The sequence below is a fragment of the Malaya genurostris genome, chromosome 2 (genome assembly GCF_030247185.1).
Source record: "Malaya genurostris strain Urasoe2022 chromosome 2, Malgen_1.1, whole genome shotgun sequence".
NCBI classification, from domain to species: Eukaryota; Metazoa; Arthropoda; class Insecta; order Diptera; family Culicidae; genus Malaya; species Malaya genurostris.
The window spans coordinates 94,324,671-94,351,869 of record NC_080571.1 but is presented as its reverse complement, the minus strand read 5'-3'; the positions used below and the strand labels follow the sequence as shown (position 1 = coordinate 94,351,869).

The window sequence follows — 27,199 nt, the reverse complement described above, 5'->3', positions numbered from 1 at the left end:
CTCATGTCCAATAACTACACGTTAGATGCACATCTCCTTCGAATTGGGCTCTCCGAGACTAATCATTGTGCTTGCGGAGAAGGTTATCGGGATATTGATCATGTCGTTTGGACATGCGTGGAGTATCGTGATGTCAGATCTCAACTAATAAATTCTTTGCGTACCCAAGGTAGACTATCCAATGTCTCAGTTCGAGACATTCTTGCTTGTCGTGACGTTTCATACATGAAACTTATTTATCATTTCATAAAGAAAATTGGAGTTTCAATTTAATAATTTAATAAGGCCCCTTTTAAGACTTAGTTCTGATTCCAGCTGCGTCCATGAGTTCAACCAATAGCTAAATTAGAATAAAAATTATGTAATGATACAAACAAACTCGAAACAGTTTATGAAATTATCAACAAAATGTCTGAAAATAACAGCTTATTTTATAATTTATAGAAGTTAATCGTTTGGTTCAAATAATATTTCCGAGTAGATTTCATAATTAATGACGAGTTACCTAAGATGATGTTTAAGTAATAAGAGGAATATGTTTTAATAAATTGAAATCGTTGTGACTATGTTAGAATTAAATTAGGATAAGAATTTTGTGTAAAAGATATGCTACGGCGAAGAAAAACTTTCGGAAACTGCCTTAAGAAATAAATGTATTTATGAAAAAAACACCAAATTTCGAAATTTTATGCATTTCTAAGACAAAACGTTTAAGAAAGCCGTTTAAAATAGCATAGAAAAAGACCTCAGTGTAAATTTTTATAAAAATTCTTGTTTTTTGAAAAACAAGAGCAACAATTTCAACAGCTAGTCAATTATTTCCAGAAGCTTGCGGTGAACTTGTACAGTCGTGAAAACGATTGCTTCCACTATTTAAAATTATTAATTGTGAAATTTTACGAGAGTTTTTCGTCAAGTTATTACAACTATAAATTGTTTACGTTAGGATAGTGAAACAAGAAAGATTTCGAAATGAACAAATCTAATGAAATCTAATGAACAAAGGAAACCAATGAAGTCGATTTCGAAATACTAGCCCTTCCGGTCATGAAATTCAAACTTTCCTTAGCAACGATCAATTCTTTTCTAAGCGTTAGGCGGTTGGATTCGTGGGAACCCGTTGATTTGGGATAAGAGTTCCCTCCATCTTTAGAAGACATTCAAGAAATCGTTCTTTCTGTCTGGTGAGTCTAAGTGTTTTAGGAATATTACTTTATTAATGTCTCATGCATTTTTTCTCAATGCTTAGCACTTGGTTTCATACGAAGATATGATTGAATAACTTGACATATAGTTAGCTGGAAAAGAGAAACAATCTACTAACACAATATTCACGAATACTACAAATGAACAAACTTTGAATCATTATTCAGAATTTTTCTGTTCTATTTAAAAAAAAACGAACGTTCGAGCTCGGACTGCACATGAAACAACAGAAAAAATCACTCAATTGAAGAAGGTTAAGTTTTTTTCGCTGATTGATAAATTTGATTTCATTTTAAATACGCTCAGGAATTTTTCTTAATTCATGGAAGAAATCGTTCATCTTTCCTGTATTTAAAAAAGGTGATAAAAGCAATATATCAAATTACCGCGGAATTTCTGCATTATGTGCTGTATCTAAGCTTTTTGAAATAATCGTTTTGGACTTCATTACCCACAACTGCTCTAGCTACATATCTTCAACTCAACACGCTATTATGCCAAAACGATCCACATCTACAAACCTGGTATGTTATACATCCTACGTAATTCAGTCGCTACAGGAGCGACAGCAGGTTGACGCCATATATACAGACTTCTCCGCTGCTTTTGATAAAATAAATCACCAAATAGCTATTGCTAAACTTGACAGACTTGGATTCAATGGATCTTTTTTGAATTGGTTGCATTCGTAACTGATTGGTCGTAGTATGATAACTAAAATCGGAGACTGTAAAGCTGCACCTTTTCGAGCTAACTCGGGTGTACCTCAAGGCAGTCGTCTTGGACCCTTTTTATTCTTACTTTATCTGAACGATTTGAACCATTCGATGCAATGCTTGAAATTATCTTTCGCCGACGATTTTAAATTGTTCCATCTTATTAAAGATCACGAAGATGCCAGATTCCTACAAAAACAGTTGGATATTTTCTCCAACTGGTGCGACCTCAATAGAATGGTATTAAACCCATCTAAATGTTCCGTGACCTCTTTTACTCGCAAACGCACAACCGTAGTATTTAACTATACTATTTCCGGAACTATCCTCAAGCGAGAACTGACTGTAAAGGACCTGGGAGTCCTTTTGGATTCTAAACTTAGTTTGAAACATCACGTCGAGTATATTATCTCTAAGGCTTCCAAGATACTTGGTTTTATTTTTCGAGTCACAAAGAACTTTAAAAGCGTATATTGCTTAAAAGCACTATATTGCGCACTGGTTCGTTCTATTCTAGAATACGCTTCTGTCGTCTGGGCCCCCTATTTAAACTGGACAGCAATTGCATCGAAGTTGTTCAGCGTAAATTTCTTCGCTTTGCTCTTCGTAGTCTTCCTTGGAGAGATCCCAACAACCTCCGGGAATCAGGAACGCTGTAAACTGATCGATCTACACCTGTTTTCTATTCGCCGAGATCTCTCCAGGGCAATATTCGTGGCAGATCTGTTGCAATCTCAAATTGATTGCCCCGAATTGTTAGGCAAACTAAATTTTAATATTCATTCTTGAAATCTTCGATCTCATAAATTCCTGAGAATTCAAACCGCTCGCACTAATTATGGCTATAATGAACCTTACTTTAAAATGTGTCGTCTATTCAATCGATGTTCTCATGTATTTGATTTTACCCTGTCTCGCAATACCATAAAACAGTTTTTTCAAACACAATCTCAAACAGTCCTTCCAACTCCAATACTTAAATTCTAGACTTAGCTTTAGGGTTAATTTAGTATCTAATCCACAAGCTTAGTTTATTACTCTCTTAGTAAGTCTGGTTCCGTTCTCTATCGATTATGCAACCAAGAATATATTCACCATTAGGTTTGTTTCTAACATCCGCTCGACTCTCTCAATCCGCCGACTGTCCACCATCTTCTTCGGAACTAACTAGATCTTTATGATGTTACTAATACTTTTTGCATCCCCCCTTCTTCATCTTTTCACCATCTTTTGAGACAATTAACTTGATCTTTTGACTCCCCCCCTTTCCACCCCTTCGAAGCCCTTGTAATTCCATTTACTACAATATTCACTTCTCTCATTTTCTCTACTTTTTTTCCTGCATTGCTATTATTCACCGCTCTCCTAGGGCCACTCTCTTTAATGTCCAGCATGCCGGACACCTGCCGAGTGTTTGTGACTTGGGGGTTTTCCCGCGGACCCTCACGGACAGCAGGATGCAGGTCCAGTCACTCTTGACCCTCGCCGGGAGTAATTTTACTTTAAGCCCTTAGTATTATGCAGTATATCTGTTGGATCTTTGTAATCTGTTGATATAAAAAGATGAGGAGGTTTTATGCCTGCTGGACAGAGAGATTGTAAATTTCAGCTCCAGCGGGCTTTTCCCTGCTCCCAAATAAAATAAAATAAAAAAAATATTTTAGATGTAAATTTTTAGTTCACAAAACTAGTTTAAACCATCCATCGAGGAACCCATGCACAAGTGCATGGTAAGTGGTAATTATACAGGGTGTGCACAACAAAAATGAAGCACCGAAACTTTTGAATCGTATCGATAAAAACCTGAGAATTTGAGTATATTTTATTCATAGTGTGATTTTTTGATCCGTCAAGTTACATAGTTAATAATACAGTAGTTCCAGTCTGCTGCTTGAAATTTCCAATACAATTTTGTCTTGCAAATTGACATAATTTTATTGTAGAAATTGCATATTATTAGTGAATTTAGATAAATACAGATTTTTTATACAAAGCTATACAGATTTTCTAATAAAATATATGGCATCTCTGGGTCTAAGCTCGATGTTCCGGAGGATGTTCGAAAGAGCTTGAGCGACCACCCCTGGTTGCTACTCCGTTACTGATCGGGATTAGCTGAAATTGTACAGGGAGTTTCTAGATGATCCGATCTGGGACTGGTAAATCATCCTTCACTGGTAAATCCAGAATTCAATGATCAGTACCGGCGCCGGCCAGGCTCGAATGTAGATCGTCTAAGGAATGGGAAGGGATGTTAGTCCAACACTTGTTGTTGCTAGAGGCCGTATATACTACTGCGCACTCCACAATGTCACGGGAGAAGGATATTTGTTAGTAAAAATTTCAGTATTGGTATTATTCGCGCGCGACTCAGTATGTTCCGGTTTCAAGATGCTCGGATGCACCACTAAGCTCACTGACTTCCCGAGTGAACGTTTCTACAATATCCTTAATTGAAGTCCCGGGAAGTCTTGATTCACAGCTCTTATTCGGAATTTCACAGCTCTTTATAAATGAAATTACGTGATACAAAATAAACGAGTGAATAGGATTTAGACAAAATAGCTGATTCATTGCATTGACATATTCTAAACAGTTGTTATAAAATCATTTTAAATCACCAAATAAAGGTCAACAGATTTCACGCGCGTCTTGATTCTGTATTATTTCCGCTTTATTATTTTAATTATTTTTTAAAATTATTAATTGGTTATATTGGTCGATCTGGGCAGCCGGCTACCGTGAAAAACATTAATTTATTTGTTTGAAATATTAATATCAAGTGTTTTTTTTTAATATGTATTCAATTTACCGATATATGTTATCCTCTGTTATTAACTTTGTAATATCAACGGATTTGCGCAATAGTTAATTTTTATCATTCAATTTATAATCCTGGAAGAAAATCAATAACATGGAAGAAGAAAACATTCCAAATAAAACTTTTCTCCGAAGCTAGACGGAAATTGATAGGTTGAATGAAGAGATAATTTAGTAAATCAGAGTAATCAGGAATTAAACATTGAAAATATCTGATAACTGAAAGGAAAAAGAAACTCCTGCAATTGTCGCATTTTACGACATGGAAGCTGGAACCCTGGTTCATTTTTTTCCGGATGCCGGATTCCACACGGCATCTAGGCTGGTACTGTCTGGAGAGAGCTAATAGGTACTATCAATCCCCTTGTTCTGGAGGATGTTCGAAAGAAGACAATTTGCAAAGAAGCTACAGATCAAGCAGGCGATTTGCAGATGCAGCGAAATAAGCGCTCCTTTCACCAGTTCTAGATGGTGAAATTTAATGGAAGACTGCCTTACGAAACGCCTCTTACCATTCATAAGGAAGCACAACGGATAAACTATGTTTTGGTCTAAGATAACACCCTAACACTACATTTAAAATGTGTTGGAGTGATGCCGAATAGATAGGTACAAATAACCGAAACCCGACCCGAACCCGAACCCGACGGGTATTGGTCGGGTTCGGGTAAAGAAAAAGATATTTTTGTCGGGTTCGGGTGCCGATTTTATCAATTTTAACGGGTACGGATCGGGTTTGAGTTTAGAAAAAAAAATTTCGGTTTCAGGTCGGGTACGGGTAAACACTTCTATTTTCAATCGGGTACGGGTTGGGTTCGTGTTTGAAAAAAATGCTTACCCGACCATCTTTAGTACCGAACCAATGAAGTTTTGTACCGAATGATATGACCAAACAAATTCACCGGAATTTCGTCGAATTAAAATGTTTGAATTAAAATGGTGTAAACGGGTTTCAAATCAATTCATAGACAAGAAAAAGGCTGACGAAGAAAGAGTAAAAAAGTTAATAGATGCGTAAAAAATAATAATTTAAAATAAATTTAAAACTCTCGATGACCAGCATGCGGGCCACCCGCCGGGCCTTCGTAGCCTGGGGGTGTTTCCCGCGGACCCACACGGACCGAAGGATGTGGCCAGCATAGATATTTACCAACGCCATCTGGAAGACTCATACACTATTCAATTCATCGACCACTGCCGATCGCCAGCTGAAGACTGGATTTTCGAGAACCCGAGATGACATAGTCTAATGATACTATTCTAGTTTTAAGTTAGTCGTTAATTAAGATTAGAAAATACCCTTGGCATCTTAGAGCCAAGACAGTGCCTAAAATTATATTATATTATTGAATAAAAAAACACTCAAAACTCAAAACGATCCGACATGGTTAATGGAAAAAGGTATAAATTCCTGACAAAGATTGATGGAAAAAGTAAGAAGAAAATTGTATTCAATAACCTGAGTCTGTATAATTTAATTGGAAATTGTGTTGAGTATTACATTTATTCAAGAACGATTTAAGATCTGAGACCGTTTGTATTATGAAATAACTTAAGAAATTGATGATATTACATTATTTTTAACATGAAATCGTGTTCCGCCAGAGTTTGCGCCGCAGTTTGTTGTCATTATATATTGGACCAATAATCTCAATATTTTGTTACGAAGAAACTAAACTGAAAAAAGTAGTAACTTTGAAGCTCGAGGCCCAGAACATGATTCCAGCGTCAATTAGCTTAATCTTCTTTATTGCTTATTGTTCATGACAAGTGATAATATTCATCAGCTTTCGGCACCTTCGGTTCACAATGTGAATAAATATATCATAAAAAAGTTCACCGGGATTTAGTGGTTGTCTACAGCCAGCCCCATTGTAGTGCGAATCGGCGAGTTGTTTTCTCAACAATTTCAATTAACTATATGATTATAGTGTTACATAATTTGAACAAAATCTGGTGGGAAATTCGGATTTCCAAAGGATCTTAAAGATCGCTAGCAAACCTCACTACGCTACTTCTGATTGTATAATTATACCAAACAGAAGCAAAAAGCTCCCAACAAAACGAGATGAAGCCATCGGACTTGCACTCGGGTCCTAGGAGGGTGATGCATCGGTGTCAGGCGCAGAGATGATTTTATGAGCACGTAGCTGGCGGACAATGATGTTGCAGAAGAGCGCTGCAAATTAGTCTTATTAGTGCCAAAGGGGAAAACAACTTGCCTGCTTGCTTGCTTAGCGAAGAAGTGCCATTGAATTGGTGCAGTTGTTTGTTTACACACAGTGTCGAGTGCTGAATGGAAATTGATGCCGACACTGGAATAAATGATATTATTATTTAAATTGACCTTGTACCGTGCCGTTGTTTCCTCGACCGGATAGTATGAGGAGTGAATTGATCTGTTAATACGATTGATTCATCATGGGGTTGTTTCGTTTGCATAATAATGATGTGCCGAGAATCGACGAGTTGCAATTGTGATATGGCGTTGGTTAAGATTTGAATGTGATTTTGTTGCCTTATATAAGTACTGATCTAATTGTGTAATTTATGTGCTACTATTGGGAAGATATCTTTCTTGGACGTAGTTATTCCCTTTCATTGAACACAAAGACATTAAAATGCACTGACGAGTCTAAGAAAAGTGACAACGGTTATGTGCCTTAAGCACAAATATAGGATAACCCTCCATAACCCAAGCCATCAATCACCTTGTTTTTCGAAAAGCACTCTTCTCACAATTAATTTCAACAAGCAAAATTGACTTTTCAAAAAACTCTGCAGTTTTACAGCAGAAACCAGAGGTTTGCCAATCCACCTCCGATCGAGTGTATCAAAATCATAACGGAAGGAAAAGCGAACCGGGAACTAATCATTGGAAAACGGTTCTCTTTTCTATGGTACGGATGATAACGAGATTCAATGAAACAAACCAACAATAATAGGTTTAATGCTCTATTCCTAAGAATTAGTTACATGCCATTTTATATCAACACTTTTTCATTAAAATGAGTTTCGGACCAAAGAATTTAAAAAAAAACTTCTCGTATGCTCAGAAGGAATCGAATCTATTTTCTTCCTGTGAATGGTGGATTTAGCTTTATGCTACTATTCTAAAAGAGAGCAGAAATGGTTCGAAGCTGATTTAGTGTATTTTGTCCTCAGGTTCACAAACAGTCCCACGCATACCAGGAACCACATTATTATGAAACCCAGTGTAGTAACAATTAATTAAGTATACCTTATGATAAAAAAAGAACCGGAATTTTATTAAAAACGCAAAATTTCAATTTTTAATAAATTTCTTTATTATCGCCTTCAAAGTACTCTCCTCCTGTGGCAATACATGCATGCCAACGCTTGATCCAGTATTGCATACAAGTTTTATAGGCCGCCGAAGGTATGGCCTTTAGTTCACGCAGCGAATTCTCTTCTATGGTCTCTATGGTCTCAAAACGCGTTCCCCGCAATGGCAATTTGAGTCTGGGGAAGAGGAAAAAGTCACACGGGGCCATATCTGGAGAGTACGGTGCTTGGTTAATGATATTGGTTGAGTTTTTGGCCAAAAAATCGCGACACAACCATTCATTGAAATTCAGCTTTTTTGGCACCAACCGAGAAGCGACGCGTTTCAAAGCGATGCCCAACAACATAGCAATTTCTCTAATGGGTACAGAACGATTTTGCAACACGATTTGCTTCGCCGATTCAATGTTTTCTTCAGTAACAGATGTTGTTGGACGGCCAGGGATCTCATCATGATCCAAGCTTGTACGACCACCTTTGAAGCTTTTATACCACTCGTATGCCTGTGTTTATCCTAGACACGATTCACCAAAGGCCTTTTCTAACATTTTCAACGTTTCGGAACACTTAAATCCATTTGCAGCACAAAATTTGACGCACGCACGTTGTTCTAAATTTTCATCCATTATAAAAATCGCCACACGAAAATTCTTCTTTGTATAGACGCCAAACAAAAACTAATCGTACGATATGCGTCAAAATTTGACAGAATGTGTATAAAAGTGTTGCCAACGTTGAGAGAATAAAAGTTTACCGATTGGACAAGCGCGGAAAGTTTAAAATCAAAATTCCGGTTCTTTGTTGATCATAAGGTAGATTTTCGAACACATATAACACACATCACACTATCTGTGATACGGATACAACAATAGAACTGGAAACCATTCAAGACAAAATAAACGCATATTCGTTGCGCTTCACCAAGAAAGAGAGAAAAGATTAGCGATCGACTGGCAAGTGAAGAGTTGCGTCATTCTTTGGACACGACGTGGTATGAGCTTTTCGCCAAGTTTTAGTGAATGGCTTAATCCTCTTTATCTAGGCTTTCACAAAAGCATAACCTCAAAATATTCTATCGATGAAAAATTCATTTTTCGAAATTTCGCTTTGACTCGGAGAATATTCGTATATTGTTTGTTATTACCAGAAATATGTATGACCGAGAGAATGTCTGCTTGTATGTATGTGATAGTATGAAAGTATGTAGGGGTGTGAGTGTTTTTTCTTTTTTTTTACTAGGTGAAATGCATTTACGCACAGAGTGTGGGACTCTCCCCAGGATTACCACTGTATAATTGGAACTACCCACTAAAACACCTTGGATCTCCAACCCTACCTCCCCGGAACTACCGTTAGGTATTACTTCGGGGTGGAAGGCTATCGGTGCTCAAAGCACCCTTCCCGGACTTATGCATCGTCATGGACGTCTGCGTCGTTCTCTTCTACTTTTGGGCCATTTAGCTCTCGATTTTGAGCCACTCGTTTCGCTACAGGGAATCGACCAGGAGGATGTCGCGGTCGGTCCGGCGATTCCGGTTGGAGTTTAGCTTCCGGTTCTCTGGCGCCTCGACGACCCAGGGCTGGTCTACGTCACGAACTACTCGGCTAATTCCCGACGATGAATCTAGCCTACACCGACGGAAAAGTTCCCCGACGATGGAAGTTTCCCAGGGACCAACGCTCCCGAAATCTGTGAACGGTTCGAACGGCAGGATGCCTGAGTCGGTCCAGTGATTCCGGTTGGAGGATGACTTTCGGTTCACTGGCGCCCCGACGATCCATACCGGAGTTACGTCGTAATCTACTCATCTAATCCCCGTCGAAGAATTTAGACTACGCCGACGGAGAGCTCCCCGACGAAAGAGTTCCTCCCGACACCGAATCTCGTGTTTTGCCACACGGGACACTCGAGCGAGTGCCGAGGTCGGTCCTGTGATTCCGGTTGAAGCATGGCTTCCGGTTCACTGGCGCCCCGTCGACTCAACTTCGATGCTGTGGCTTCTACTCGGCCAGTCTCCGGCGAAGGATCTAGTCTACACCGACAGAGAGTTCCCCGGCGAAGGAAGTTCTCTCGACACCGATCATTCATGTTACGCCACCGGGACACTCGAATGAGTGCCGAGGTCGGTCCTGTGATTCCGGTTGGAGCATAGCTTCCGGTTCACTGGCGCCCCGACGACTCGACTTCGGTGCTTTGGGTTCTACTCGACTAGTCCCCGACGAAGGATCTAGCCTACACCGGTGAAGAATTCCCCGGCGATGGAAGTTCTCTCGTAACCGACGCTTCCGATAGCCGTGAACGGATCGATCGGCAGGATGCCTGGGTCGCCCCGACGATCCATACCGGAGCTACGTCGCAATCTACTTGTCTTATCCCCGGCGAAGGATTTAGACTACACCGACGGAGAGTTCTCCGACAAAAAAATAAATGTATATATAAAATGAATAGTAGAGAAAGATCGAGGACGGCTTAACCGATTTTCACGAATTTAGAGTCAAATGGAAGGATCTATGAATCCAGCTAATGAATGCCATTCGGATTCGAGTTCCGGTACCGGAATTACAGGTTGTTGGGAGTGGTAGGATGAAAAATACCAGTTCGAATCGCTACACAGACAAGACCTAATATTTTCTCACGAATGCTCAGTAAACTATCTCCTGTTGTTTGAAAGGGACGTAGAAAAATGTAAATTTTATTTTTCATTATGGTTATGGATGTAATTTGCATGTTTTCCGAATAACAAAATTTCAATCCTGCTGATGTTGTTATATTTCCACTACAATAGTAATAAAAATTGAGTCGACTTTTATGCTAGGGCTGCTTATATTTCTATGTCAGGAGAAAATTTTAATGTACGTAACCGAAAACTAATTCATGACTTATGTTCCTGAATTCAATCGATTTTTTGAATTGTAGTCAAAGAAGAAGCCATTCTGCAAAAGTAGGATTCTTATTCATTACCGACATATAGTGTTGGGAAAATCATGATTAGAAAAATTTATTTCATTATCGTGAAAAAATCAGTTCAAGAAATTTTCTAAAAAACTCTGAAAAAATCACTTCCGAGATTTTCATTAAAGAACCAAGTATCCGCAAAACTCTGAACCTCGAAGTTCGCAAGTGATTATTTGTGTCAGCGAAACTTGACGAATCAATTTTCTCAGAGATGACTAAAACGATTTTCACAAACTTATATTCAAATAGAAGGTCTTATTGTCCCATAGACTGTTATTGAATTTAACTGTCTTCCGGCTCCGGAATTTTAAGGTAACATGTATAAATCTATGAGAAAATGCACACGGCAATTTTTTAACCTATTTTCACAAACTAAAATGCAAATAAAAGGTTTTGAAATTATTTTAAAAGTTCCCGAAAAATTAATCCATTTTCGACTTCCGGTTCCGGTATTACTGTATTACAAGCGATGGTAAAACGAGGTGCTTTTTTTATGAAACTTACCGGTAAATTCATCTAGTTGGTAGATCTTGTTAGTTAGTGGTTATGAAAACCTATTTTCAGACTACTAATCTCGGGTTTCCGCTTCCGAAAGCATCGATAATAATGAAGAAAAGCTCTAAAAACGGAACTCACTTCGATTTCTCGATTTCAACCGATTTTCACAAATCATAATTCAAATTAAAGCTCTCATTATCTTAAAAGATATTTCGTAATTTCATCCAGATCCGACTTCCGGTTCCGAAATTATAGGGCGATGAGTGTCTGAACTTTCAAACCATCATACAAAATGACAACCTAATACCGGTACGCATCGGTATTTATTGTCACGGAAGAAGATAACACCACCGCCTAGCACACAGCGTGCTTTGTTCAATTTCGTATAGCGTGCAGAGTTGCCAGGTTTAAATCTATAGTTTTAAGACGAAAAATCTGTATATCTGTATCGGGGGATCAAAATTCTGTATTGAAAATCTGTATATAAAAATAATAAGAATTTAAAGCGCATCGAAAGGAAAACAGTCATTAAATCGAATCTGAAAATGACAGCTACTTTTTGTTTAGAGATAGCGTTTATTTTAATGGAATAGGCAATGATTTCTAACTAAGGTGGTGGTCAAAAACTCTAAAACGAAACTCACTCAATTTTTTCAGAGATGATCTGATCGATTTTCCGAAACTTAGGCTCAAATGAAAGGTCCTATAGTCTCATAGTTTTCTATTAAATTTCAACCGGGTACGACTTCCGGTTCCGGAACTATATAGTGAAGTGTGTTTAAAATTTCAAACCGTCATTGGGCGACAATGCGAAAATAAAGAGGAATTCTTACTAACTTACCATAACTGTTCTCAAATTGAAAAGGGTATGTTATTTTATACCCAATGAACGTCTCTTATTTTCTTTAAGCTTGATAAAAAACTTCTTAACAGAATCTTCTAGTGGTATTTTTGAAAATATAGGGTCCACCACTAGGTGGATTTATTTTTTTATTATCATTATAACTATTATTAATCACAGCATGAAAGTGCACTTGCTGCTTTTATTGATGATACTACTCTACCATCACGGTATTGATGTATAAATTTCGTACAACAGAGTATCAAATTGCAAGAGGTAAATTCGCTTCGAAATCTTCTATTCGAGAATCATATCAGATATATTTAATGTGCGAACTTTTTTATAAATATCATCGATGAGAATGTTCACTCATGCAATTTTCACAACTGATTTTTGTCATGTAAAATCATTTTCAGTGAGAATCGGGTTTGCGAAAAATCAGCAGTGAATTTTCTGATCGATGATTTTTTGTCTGAAAATCACGTGCGAAAAATTTGTGCCGCGATTTTCGAGATATTGATTTTTCCCAACACTACCGACATATAACTTTACTTGGATGTCTGTAATCTGTGAGTAAACTTTGTGTCAATTTCTTGTCGAGACATGCCATAACGAAACCACGAGATGGGCCATTATGCGAATGCACACGAAATAGTTGAAGAGCGAGTCGCGAACCGGCATGAACGGAGGAGACACAGTAGAATCACTCAAGGATCTCTACCTATCATTTCAGCTTTGCCATAATATTTAGCTTTCTTATGTCAACCACTATCACGGTCTCATCGGAGGGTTTCATATAAAATATCATTAATTAGCAACATTATTATTATTATTATGGGATGGCAGTTTACATGCTTAGTTTCACCGTGAAGGCAGCTCCCGTATTCTTGAGCACCACCGAATAGAGAATGGTTTCGCTGTATGTGTGGTTAGGCAAGGAAGCTGTTCTACCATTCAAGTGATCTGTCTCTTCTGTCTGGCTAATGGATGACACATTACATTGCCGCAAATGATGATGCCAAGTTTGATGACGGGGTTTTAGTTCCAGCTTGTCAGAGTGTACAAAAGTGGAAAATGATTTTGACTTCTTTTGGATTTGAGATGTTGTCAGGTTTTATTGCTACTGACCTAACTCATTTTATGATAGATGGAGATTGGTAAGCTTCTCGGAAACGACAGCGTGTGCGAGCGTCTTACAGCGTAGAACAGTTATTAAATGGTATATCATGAATGTCAGCAGAATTTCTTTTTTCAAAAAGAAAACTGTAGTTGTTTGTGTCATCGGGCAAAATAATTACTCACCAATTAGAGGATTAATATTCTCATGTCGCAGTCCATGCGCCAGCACGAGTAGATCCATCGCTTTTGTCTTGAGTTCCTGCGATGACCCGGAGCTGAGTGGAATTTCCTTCAGTTGAACTAAATCACCCTATAAAATATTGTTTGAAAAAAAAAAAAAAAAACATTGTGATATTCATTAGTTTTTGTGTTGGAAGTAGTCGACAAATGTTCACCGAACAGTTTTATTGAGAGGTGACCACATTCACCAATTTACCAACTTGGTGAGCGAGTAGTTCGAATTTTCTCAATGCGCGAGCATAATTTGGACGTCTCACTTTATTATAATTATAACTCTTTACTGTTTACTCTGCCGAGGCGCAAGTCGCAACTACACCTCTGCTGAGTTCATTATGTTCCCGGGAAACAGATGTGTCCGGCGAAATGATCACAATAAAAACTCCCCGTTTTACTTCGCTACTTGCTTTTTCATGTGTGTGTGTTCATGTATGGGTCTGTAAGTCTCTTCTTTCTCTATTTCGATAATAGAGCATTTGTTTGTTACCAAAATGTACCCTTGATTTTTTTGGAGAAGGCCAATTCGATTTTTTATAAATATAAAAATAGATATTCAGAAATATTTTTAGAGGCCCGGAGGACCTCGGCTTGATGAACTGAGCAAATGTCCGTGAGTGTGTGTCTATATGTGTCGCGGTCGAGATCTCAGAGAAAAGTGGACCAATATTGATCAAATTAGTCGCAAATGAAAGGTTTCTCCGTCGCCTTGAACGCTATTGCCTGTTTTTGAGATTGGATGTTTACTCTTTGAGTTATACAAAGTTTTATGTCGAAATTTTTCACTTTTTTTGACAATATCTGTCCATAAAGACAGAATATGTTTCTAGACTTAAAAGATATCCACCAAGCTTTAGATTGGCAAAATCCATTGATTTTTAACGGAGATATCGATATTTTTGAGTAAGCGACTTTCCCCCAAGCGACTTTTCACAATTTCTCCAAAACGCGTTTTCTGTTTGCGCTTCTGAGGTTAATTCTGGAGCCTGAATGACTTCAGAAGAATTCTCGAGTGGAATTATCCCCTTCTCATGATATAATTGAGACGCGCTGTTACTATCTACTATCGATCTTTTGTTTTTAATTTCATTCAATTTCAAGCCATGTAATTTGTAAATCATACAATTTTACATGTATTTGGATCTGAATATGTGTGAAATATGCTCCATTTATGTGCATCCTAATTTTTTCACCATCACCAACTTTTTTTGGTTAACACGCACTTCTCTTTTCGCCTTTTTCATAAAAGAATAAGCAAACCCTGCGAAGAGCGTCTTTCGAACTGAGACTCGGAAGACCGAGTGTCATATACAATTTGACTCGGTTCATCGAAATCCCAAAATATCTGTATGTGTGTGAAGCAAATGTATACTCATTTTTTTTTCGAAAATGACCGAGCATTGTGTCTCAGAGTTGGATTTAAATAAAATATCCTATTTGATTTCCATCCAGAATCCACTTCATGCTCTAAAGTTAGGTTGAATTGGAAGGTCCTGAAGCCTTGAAGGTTATTTTTTCTTTTCATTAGGATCCGACTTTCGGTTCCGGAATAACAGTGACTTGTGAAAAATATGAGAAAAATTTGCACTCAATTTTCTCAGAGATGGTTACACTGATTTTATTCGAATGAAATAACTTATGAACATAGAACATTACTTAAATTTTTTGAATCCGACTTCCGGTTACGAAATTGCAGTGTGATTAGTTTAGAAATTTTGAATTTCAATAGTATTTTTGTCGTCATGCACCAAGTAAAGATAAGCGAGTTCTTTAAAACTGGTTCATAATTGTTTTTAGATTATTAACTAACGAGACCAAATAAACTCATTTTAGTTATACCGGTCCCCGGAAGGTTTCGGAGGTACCAGAAATAGTGAACAAGGACTTTACAATGAGACTTACTCTGATTCTTCATGGTGAAGCTGCACAAATTTTTACAGACTCATAAATAAAATGACGTACAGTTACGAATATGACTGTCAAATTTCACCCGAATTCGACTTCTGAAGAAGAATTTTCCAAATTGCAAACCACCGTGTAAAGTAAAACGTAAAAACTCTTTGAAAGTGTGCTTAGGTCTGTTTCAGTGTGTTTTATTTGTTGATAGCCGAATGAATCGACTTTGGCTATGGCGGCTCCCAGATATTAGAAGGAGTTATTAAATATTGTAGAACTACAAGTTAAAAATGTCAAACCGTCATTTAAAGTGACGATGCCAAGATCGTAAAAACTCATCGCTGTGCTTTAAACTACTCCAGTTTCAGGAGTTAGTTAGTTGAGCCGTCGAACAAGCCAACTTTGGCTCAGTTCCTAGTTTCCGGTTCCGGGTGCATCAGAAATTGTGGTCAAAATTCATAACCATACACACCTAGAAAACATCGTGTAAATTGCATCAATTTCTCATATTGATGATTGGGACAAGAGCAACATTACACATCTACTAAAATACTTTCAATTTTTGATTTCACATAAAGAAGGGTTACGCAATCACAGTGAATATTGATTTTTGATCCGAGACCCGGAGAAGAGTGAGTTAGAATCATTAAGATGAAATGTAGTCCCAAAACTGAGCGCAAAATTTTAACCGCTTGATTTGAACGAATCGTCACACAAAACATAACAAGCAAAACCGATACATAGAAACCAGGCATTTTTTCAGCCATTGAGCGCAGTGGGTTTACCACAAGTTGGTTGGTCTGTAAAGCAAACTTCGTTGATTCGTAAAGAATTTTCAAATGTTTCACATTTTGAATATATGCAGATTCAATCTTTATAGTTATTGATTACTGTTACGCTCGAACTATGGGTATTTATAATTGACGAATATGCTAACAATGTATATGGCTGAGTTTAGCATCAAGCATAGATTCTTCTTCTACAGAATGATTGAAAACAAGAAAACATTCAAGTATTATCGATATCTTTGTCAGTAGTTCACCAGGCCATTCTCGCCGATGAGACAAAAATAACGTAAAAGTATTCACTTAACACCCATTGAAATAACAAATTACTGGACGTTTACTGTCAATATATTCCATTCCAATTGACTTTCGTTGTCATTGAGTGACGTTTTGCGTCATAAATTATTTACCAATAAGTTCGAAATATGGACATACAAATTTTCATAGCTTATGCGAATCAGTCGGAAACGATAATACAAATTAAAACTTGAAAATATGTTGAACAATGAGATTTTCAAAGAATTTATACCTATACTATCCAATGATATTCACATAACATTACCATGATAGTTTATTTCATATTATTTCATAAAACAACTTTTATGCACTAGAAGTCAACGAAAACAATCGTATCAAATAAGGTATGTCCTGATCTTCTATTCAGTATAATGATATATTAAACAACAAAGCATTATTTTTTCAGCAACATCAATGAGTTGATCTCAACAGAGTTGGACATTACTCGCATTACAAACGACAGTTGTTCAGAAGATGAACGATTTCTTACAATACCCATTTTATTGTGTTCAACTCGTTGTTATTTCAACACAAAACCATTCGTGTCAGTATTTGATATGTAATATTTGATCACAATATAATGCCACCGAATCCAGCGAGTATTTCTCAAGCAATACAAAAAGTGCTGAAAAATTGATGTAAACTTTCGCAAATTTCGATTAATAGGGCAAAAGTTTTATAATTTTGAGTTGCATTTTCTGATTATTTGTGAAATTTTGCAACAAACACTTTTTTCAGTTCTCCCTGTGGAACGCAACAGTAACCGTTTATATAACCGAAATTTGAAAAAGTTTACATAAATTTTTCCGCATTTTTTATTGCTTGCGCGCTGCTGTTTCGCATTGAGATGGTGTGAGAAATGCACGGTGGGCACGGTGGCATTTTATTGTGAGCAAAAATTACATATCAAGTAATGACACGAATTTATCCAGCATTGGGCTTTCTGTTGAAATAACAACGAGTTGAATACAATAAAATGGGTGTTGTAAGAAATCGTTTATTTTCTAAGTAACTGTCGTTTATAATGCTAGTAATGTCCAAGTCTCTTGAGTTCAATCCATAAATGTTATTAAAGCAATAGTGCATGGCTGTGTAATATCATATAATAGGTATTACTTCAGATTGTACTGTCAAAGATACCGAAAATACTTGAACGTTTTCTTGTCTTCAATTCGCTCAATCTCTGAAAATATTCCTGGTTTCTATGTGTCGGTTTTTCTTGTTATGCGATGATTCGGTCAACTCAAGCGGGTCAAAGTTTGCGCGCCTTTTTTACCTTTTTTTATATATAAAAAATAGGTATAGAATTCGCTCAAACTTTAGAAAAATTTTCCGAGGCCCGGAGGGCCGAGTGTCATATACCAATCGATTCAGCTCGACGAATTGAGCAAATGTCCGTGTGTGTATGTGTATCTGTCACATTTGACCTTGAAAACAGAATATGTTTCCAGATTTAGATTTCGCACGGTAATACCTATCCAACAAGCCATAGATTGGTCAAATCTGTCCATTTTTAACGGAGATATCGATATTTTTGTGTAAGCGACTTTTCCTCCTATTCCAGCAGTAGAAGTTTCGAGCGCTGTAGCAACTTGAAACACGATTTTGTATACTGTTACATACATTTGTTTCTAATTGTTTCTTTTTCATGACATTTTGCCTCGGACCGATTTTAGCACGGTTCGTTTTTGGCAACATAATTGTTCGAATATGACATATGTAAACCAAATGATGGCAGCATTTTCCAGTTGAAAGCAATTTCAGAATTATATTGATTTAAACTATTTAGAGCAATAAATGCTGGAAGAACATAACAACCATATACCATTCGAATCAGTTCGTCGAGATCGGCAAATGCGTGTGTGACAAATAATTCCGTTTCTACAAACTCAGACTCATACGAAAAGTCGTATGCTCCTAAACAAGGTTCCTGAATTATATTTGGATCCGATTTCTGGTTCCGGAACTACAGGATGATATATGAAACGAAATTAAAATTGCGGACCCATTTTTCTCGTAGATGGCTGAACCGATCTAAAATTCAAATGAAAAGTTTTAAGATCCTGTAAAACATCTTGCTTCTCAGTCAGATCCAACTTCCGGCTTAGGAGATACAGGATGATTTGTATAATAAATGTCTATTTCACATAAATTAATCAGGTTTATCGGGTTTACAGATTTGGATAGTCGATAATCTAATAAACTTATTTCAGTTTTAGTGGTATTCAGCTTTCGATTCGGATTTAATTCGCACTACGATTTCTCAAAGATGTTTATACTGATTTTCAAACATTTTGAAACAAATGTAAACTAAACAGCTACTCAGGTGAATTTATCTGACTTCGGCTACATCGATTTTCGGATTCCGGTTCCAGTATCGAATCGTTTCTCAAAGCTCAATCGTTTTCTAGAAAAAGGCCAGATCTACAATAACAAAATTAATTAATATTATCCAATTCTGACTTCCAATTCTGGAATTACAGGATAATGAATTTTTAAAATTCAAACCGGTATAGAAAATAACAAACCCGAATAGCTTAAAAGTTGGATTTAAAACTATTGCAATTTATTCGTCATATGGCCATACGATTCGGTTTGGGTTATGCTGGTTCCTGAATACCGGCCCTGGAAGTACCTTAAATTACGGTAAACTCTAAAGTGGAACTTACTCCGACATATCATGGAATGTTCAATCGATTGTCACACTTTTAGATTCAAATTCGATCCGATTTGCAGTTTCGATATTACAGAGTAATGAGTGATTAAAATCTCAAATTGCCGCTTAAATCGACGGTCATTAAGATAATGTCATGAGAACTGAAACACCGAAGAATATTCATGCAAAAAACACATACGGATTGATAAAAAAAGGTATCATCTCACTGCTAGGTGGATTAAGCACGTTTTGAGACTACATTTCACCTTAACGAACTGATTAGTAAATGCATGTATGTATGTGTATGAATGAATGTAACACTTTTGTGTACTCATCTTTCTCAGAAATGGCTGAACTGATGTTCACAAACTTAGATTCATACGAAAGATATTAAAATGACATACTAAATTCCTTAATTTCATCATGATACGACTTCCGGCTTCCAAGTAACAGAGTAATTCATCAATGGCCTGCAGCTGCAGTTTACAAATTTCTCCAGTGTAACGATCTTGCTGGCAAATGTCCAAATAATCTCACTTCAGTTAACCGATCTTCAGTTTCCGGTTCCGGAAGAACTGGAAATAGTTTTTTAATTTCATTTGTTTTGACCCGGCTTTAACCTAATTGTGGTCGTTCGCCAGGTATAGGAAATAGTGGTTCAATCCGATTTCTCAGAGTTGACAGAGCCGATTTTCATAACCTTAGATTTGATTTAATAGAAAGGTATCATTGTCACATACGAAACTCGTGCATTTGAGTTCGGTTTCACATCTCATCCAAGTCAGTCGATAAAACAAAACCGCTTACGTTCGGGACAGAACACAATAGAACAATAGAACGACCTCGAAATGAGTGAACCAAACGAACAAAAGCTACCGCCGACACGAAAGAGTACAATTGTTGTTGACTTCAGGCAGTGCAAAATTTGACCTTCGATACGAGAACTTGAAGGTTTGCTTAAGGAGCAAATGCATCTTGACATTGAACGTGTGCATTTATTTTAATGCAATAAGACAAACATTGTTGTTTACATCCAGTTTTATAAACTGGGTGTAAACAGTTTAGAGTTGGATGCAATTCTATTCGCAAAAGACAATAACAATGTGCACTATGTCGAGCACGAAAACATTAAGTACAACATTCCAGTATATATGGAAGATAGTGCTATAGAAGTGCGTGTGCATGATTTCCCTCAAGCATCACCGATTCATATATTCGCAAAACTATGTCCCAATACGGAGAGATTCTCTCTATCGAAAAAGAAAAGTGGAAGAATTTTTTCCCCGGTATTCTAAATGGCGTACGTTTATTACGCATACACTTGAAGAAGGCTATACCTTCTTATGTAATTTTCGGTCAAGATACAAGAGTTCCGTGCAAATCACTTGTTACCTATGACACTCAGATCGCCACATGTCAAAATTGCCAAAAAGCTGTTAACTACGGTAAGCCATGTGATAAACTGGACAAGGAGACAACTACACCAATGGACAACGGTGCTTCCTTCACACAAACCCCAAGCAACCCCAGTACACCTGTGACAGCCACCAACAACAATGAAGCATCCCCTTCAACGTATCCATCATCATCCCTTGTAGAACAAAGTGCACCAACTGCAGTTAACAACTTACCCTCCAACCAACCAGCAATTGCAAACAATGTACAACAAGGTGCATCTACAGCAACTAGAAACGAAAAGAAGACGGAAATCGACAACAATAACATACCATCGATGCGGCAATGAATGACGAAACGAACCACGAACGAAGTGCCCCTCAATCCTCGCAGGAGGGAAATGGAAGCTCCTCTCCCCCTAGAAAAAGGATGACAAATAGGCCTGAATAAAAAATATCTTTTAAATAAAAAAAAACTCGTGCATTTTTTCCGGATCCGGCTTCCGGTTCCGAAATTACAAGATTATGAGAGCTTGGCTTTTCAAACTGGCGTTGTTGCGAAAAACGGAAAAATTTCTCCCAAATGTGGCTCAACGCTGGTTGCAAATTGAAAAAAGTTTTCCTATTTTATCAGAATGTTTTAGAAAATAGAAAAAATCAGCCCTCGTGTTGTCATCTATTGGTAAGAATCAACCAAATCTAAGTAAAATATTGCACATCGGATACTTAACAGTTTAGTGTGTACTAAGTGCACACAACTTTTTTTCCTTTATTTACGTTTTGTCTTCGACTCTAAAGTACACAACAGTGAAACAGTTCTTGACGTTAAGCTCAATTTAAGTTGAGTGGCACAATTTTTAGTTGCACTGGAAATAGTGCAGTTTGTTTACTCATGTCACAAATGAAAACAGAAGTCAGCTTACTGTCGATCTTGCAGGTTTGTATCAATCCAGTAGAATTGAATTTTGTGTTTATTGACGCGGGAAAACGTAAAGAAAATAGTGTAAGTTTGGGGATCATTGTTAATTCTCGAGCTCTTCACCGGGAAAGGCTATTGGATTTTGGTCCTACCTCATGATCCCATATCATATTCTAGTGTCTGTAGGAAAAATTGGAAGCTATTGAAGATATCTTTTTTGCTAATGCATATAATTGTTTGTGTGTGTGTGTGCGTTTACGAATGTGGCCAACAGAAAATAAATAGATAAAATCGGCAGGACAGACGGAGCAGAAAAGGTACCACTCAAATGTATAACAGAGTTTGACAGCTTTAGCTTGATTAAAATTGCTTCCCAGCGAAGCTGTTTCGGACGTATTCGTAAGGTAAGTATAATATTGTGTAATGGTAAAAGATAAATATTTATCGAGCTCCAACGAGGAGCTTATAAGGATGAAACATAAGTTGTTCTGCTACTAGGGGCTATACGTACGTTGTAGCGAGCTTTGAACTCTACTGCGGTTCCGCTGGTTGTATTGTGACGGACTAGCGTCTCACTGCCCGAGCTGGTTTTCGGTGGCACTGGGAGGCCGAGATTTTTGAGAGATCCTATCGATCCCTTCAGCAGGTCCGGTTTATCTACCTCCGGTCCACCGAACTCCTGTATCTGCTGGAGCCAACAGCACAGCATAGCCTCGATACCCTCGTCAACCTGGCAGAACAGAAAGAGAGGCGTCGCATGGAATGGACGGTGTTTGGTTAATAGGAACCGTGGAAATTAGGCAATGTGGTAGACTGTACTCGGTTTTCCCTGGTGGTTGGCCGGACGGTGGCTCAGTAATTTGGAAGGGATGAATAAATTATACGGATAAATGGAATGAATCAATCTTTATTTTTCTTATTCAATTAGCCTTAGGTAACCAATATCTACGTTGTGAGCAAACAAATTCTTCAGTTCAGTAGACTCCCACAGTTTCTGGAAGTTTGTTAAATTGTTTTATGATAGGGTTTTTTGATAACCACTTCGATAGCAGTATAATTACACTGAATGTAGATTACTCTAGACTTGCTGAGTATCATATTTATTTTAATTGATTATTAATCACAGTATGAAATGAAGCGGCCTTTGTTTTTCAAAAATAAACTACTGCACTGTTCAGAAACAACCATCTGTAAAGCAACCCGTGATGTGTGCTTCAGCTCTACGAAGCATTAACTAATTGCTACCAGGGAAAACGCGTCTACAGTCTCTGGCTGATTATTATTAGAGATCAAAAACTTTTCCATCCCAATGCATTCTTCACTTACCCTCCTCATGTCGACGGGAAATACGAAATCCGACGGCGACAGCACTATTTTATTCGGTCCTTTGGAGAGCCGGTTCTTCAGCAGATAATTTCTGTGGAAGAGAAAAGATACAGCAAAACGGATAAGTGCGATGCTGGGGGTGAGGCAGACTGAGGTGATTTTCGGCAATAATAAGACGATTCAGAAGTGACAGAGTTAGTCGATTGGGTTGTTGGAAGATAAGAGTAGCAGTTTAGGTATAGAAATTGTTATTAGCTAATTAAATGAGACTCGGCCGAAATTGCTTGGGTAATTATCCAATGTCGCTTTGTAGAGCAATTATTGTTCTGTTTATGTGCCGTTATTCATTTTTATGCTTTTTCTATCAGTATCAAATAAAATTTGAGAGTTTCGGCAAGGTAAAACCAGGACGAAGCTTTGAACTTTGAAATTATGTCAACAGGTGAACTCGTTTTAAAATACAGATAATTTCAGATGAGAGAGAAGTTGATGAGTTTCTGTAAACATAGTCACCTCAACCATAAATTTTCATTTCTTGAAAATTTTGATAGAAATCTAATGTGAATTTCCGAGACAGACATAAAATATTCAAATATCAAAGCAAAGCAGAGCGAACCATTAATCAAGCATTTATTAAACTAAATCCATCATTTGTTTTAAAGATTTTATTCCTGTTTGACAGAAGTTTTATGAATTATTATTATATTATATATCGTTTATTTACACCCGGTTTTAACCTAGTTACGGTTGTTCGCTGGGTAAGTTTAATGAATGATATTTGATCAAAACAGTAAGTCGCTGTTCCGCAGTACGCTTTGATGTCTTTTACGGAATGAAGCAATGGATTGATGCCCTCACAAGTTAAAAAAAGTCAAACCTTATTGGTTAGAATCTCATAAATTATCAGCAAAATGATAAAAAGATTGTTGATTCTGTTGGAAAATAATTCGATTATGTCACTTATAACTTATAAATCTCTCGAAAATTTTCACTATAACCCTTACAAATTTGATTGACATTGTTATCTTTTAAATATGCCTAAAGGGTGTAGGGTGTAGTGAACACCCATATAAAAACTGCCCCCAAGCAGAAAAAATTATAAAAATTATTGTTTGAAAAGGTTTATATTGGAGATGATTTTCCCGAAATTTTAACCCTTTGACAACCATATTGGTGGAGTTAGGGTGGTTCTTCTGATATTCATTTTATTTAAATTTTTCAAAAACCTCTTCAGCCACAAAAATTGGAAAAAATCGAGAATATTTTAAGAATTATGGGAAACCTTTCTGATTTTTTTCAGAATTTTTCAAAATGTATTTCAGGTGAAAAAAAAAGTTCAACATTTTCGAATTTTTTTAATCGCACTTAAAATTTTGGTACCAAAAATAAATCATTTATGAGTACATTACGTTGATTTTTTTTCAGATTTTTGAAAAATGTGAACGTGTGTAATATCAGACTTTAAAAAAAAAATATCATTCGGAAAACCATGCGTCTCCATCGAATTGTCATCATCCGATGGAGACGCATGGTATGTAGTTCTAAAATCAAATATCACATGTCCTTAGAACTAAATACCATGCGCGCACGCCTAGGTCGATTTACCAAGCAATGATGTACGGAATGCATTAGTGAACATGTGTGTCAGCGGACTGTTGTAATTCGTTTCCAGCTTCAACATCATGCGAGATAGTCTGGAGGTTTCGAGGTTAGCTATTAGCAATCCTATGAAATACTATAAACCAGATAGAAATCAAGTCGAAGCGCCTACAGCAAGTCCCAAAAGAACGTATTAATTCGCATCGTCGATTTTCTATACAAACAACATGTTCTTTTAAACTTAATATTTTCAGTAGTTTGCTATTTCCTGAAAAGAACCCCTTTATTAAACAGTTTCAGAAAATCGTAATGATTTATTGCTTTAATTAAAATATATATTAACTAATAATGAATGAGAAACTAAGCTATGTGTAAAAATCGAACTTCATAGGCTTTCGCAAATATAGTTCATAGCGTTTGCTTGCACTTAGTGGTCTTTTTCTGGTGTTTCATGGAGTACTTTTCTCATGTATCAGCTCAAGCCAGTCTATTCTGTATCTAGAAGTCGTCTCCATACAGCTCAGACTATGACCACTCTTTGCCAGCTATTCAAGACTCGGATACTGCGTGCGTCACCTTCCATTTGATTGATACACTTTGCTCGCTATGCTTATCTTTTTCTTGAGTCTTCCGAATCACATTCAAGAACCATTTTCAAATGTTTGTCGTCCGTTATCCTGATGACATGTCCAGCCGATCGTAGCTGTCCAATTTCAGCTGGAAGTATGATAGTTGGATCTCCAAGCTGCTGTTGAAAACTGTGGCTTATACACAGTTAGTTAATTTCTTATGGTGTCGTGTTACTTTTCTTGGTAAATGAATGAATACACGAATTCTTGAACCACCACGATATCGTCGCCACGCACCATTATTCGAGTGGGAAGATGTTATATTTTAAAGCCTTTCCCTCTCATACATTTTGTTTCGACGGATTTACTGTCAGTTCAGAAGTGTGTACATAACGTCGACGAACATTCTACCATAAAAATAATAGTTTTTTTAGATTTCGCTTGGCTTCGAATTTTCGATGATTTTTCGCTTGGAATACTTATTTTCTGCAAAAGAACTATAATTTAATTGTCCTTTAGATTTTTTACTGAATATAGTTATTATTTGATTTGACTACAATAAATGTAAAATGAACGTTAAATGACTTATCAGTTCATATATAAAAACTTTAAACCGTATATTAAAACCTAAATATTTGTCAATTCATTAGTTCTGATTCACGTTTCTGTCACTGGTCATTCCTTATGAAAATTCTTTCTTAAGCCCTGAACTCAAGTTGTAGATGGAAACGCATGGTATTTAGTTCTAAGGGCATGTGATATATGATTTTAGAACTAATACCATGTGTCTCCATCAAATTGTCATCTTTCGAAAGATGACAATTTGATGGAGACGCATGGTTTTCCGAATGATATATTTTTTTAAAAGTCTGATATTATACCCGTCCACATTTTTTAAAAATCTGGAAAAAAATACAACGTAATGTAATAATAATTTATTTTTGATGTAAAATCTAGAATGGTACCAAAATTGTAAGTGCGATTAAAAAAAATTCAAAAATTTTGAACATTTTTTCAAATGAAATATATTTTGAAAAATTCTGAAAAAAATCAGAAAGGTTTCCCATAATTCCTGAAATATTCCTGATTTTTTTCAATTTTATTTTGCCAAGAGGTTTTTGAAAAATTAAAATAAAATGAAAATCAGAAGAACCACCCTAACTCCACCAATATAGCAGTTAAAGGTTAAAAGGGTTTCTTATATAGAAAGGCTATGCAATCACTGTGAAAATCGATTTTTTAACCGAGGCCCGGAGGGCCGAATGTCAGCTCGACGAACTGAGCAAATGTCTGTGTGTGTGTAACAAAAATATGCACTCACTTTTCTCGGAGCCGGCTGATCCGATTTTCACAAACTTAGATTCAAATGAAAAGTCCCATGGTCCCATAGCCTGCTATTGAATTTCATCCCGATCCGACTTCCGGTTCCGGAGATATAGGATGATATGTACCAAAAAATGAAAAAAAATATGCACTCACTTTTTTCAGAGATGGCTTAACCGATTTTCACAAACTTAGATTCAAATAAAAGGACTAACCGTAACATAGCCTGCTATTGAATTTCATTTGGATCCGACTTCCGGTTTCGGAGTTACATGGTAATACGTAAAAATTTGTGAAATAGTGTGCACTCATTTTTCTTTCAAACGGCTCAACCGATTTTCACAAACTAATGTCGGTTTCGCTTGAGAAAACTGAAACTGACCCAGGGTAGTTTGATCAAACAAACACTTTTCACAAAACTGTATTGGGTCCACACTTAGCAACGGCGGTTTTGAGCAAACCTGATATAAAAACCAGGTTCGAAACTGACTCGATTTTCAGTTCAACAACGTTGAACCTAGGTTAGAAACTAGCTTCAACCAAACGGTTTAACAGCAGTTAGGGTGGAAACTGGGTTAGCTTTGGCATCAAGCGAAAACGACATAAGATTCAAATGATAGGTCTTATAGTTTTCTAACAATTCATCCGAATTCGACTTCCGGTTTCGGAACTAAAGCGTGATAAGTTTACCAATCCCATTAGTATTTTTTCACATACGATGGTCAAAAACAGGTACAAA

The 27,199-nt window shown here is 36.9% G+C and overlaps 1 protein-coding gene across 2 annotated transcripts in view; it reads right to left on the bottom strand.

The window, feature by feature from the left end:
- LOC131432350 (uncharacterized) overlaps positions 1-27,199 on the bottom strand; it is a 370,503-nt gene that overhangs the window by 99,921 nt on the left and 243,383 nt on the right. For both annotated transcript variants that reach the window (XM_058598563.1, XM_058598564.1), the window contains exons 7-9: positions 22,970-23,060; positions 22,155-22,373; positions 13,646-13,772 (exon numbers count right to left, since the gene is read on the bottom strand). In XM_058598563.1, the coding sequence (XP_058454546.1) occupies positions 13,646-13,772; positions 22,155-22,373; positions 22,970-23,060 (437 nt within the window). The remainder of the gene's footprint in view (positions 1-13,645; positions 13,773-22,154; positions 22,374-22,969; positions 23,061-27,199) is intronic.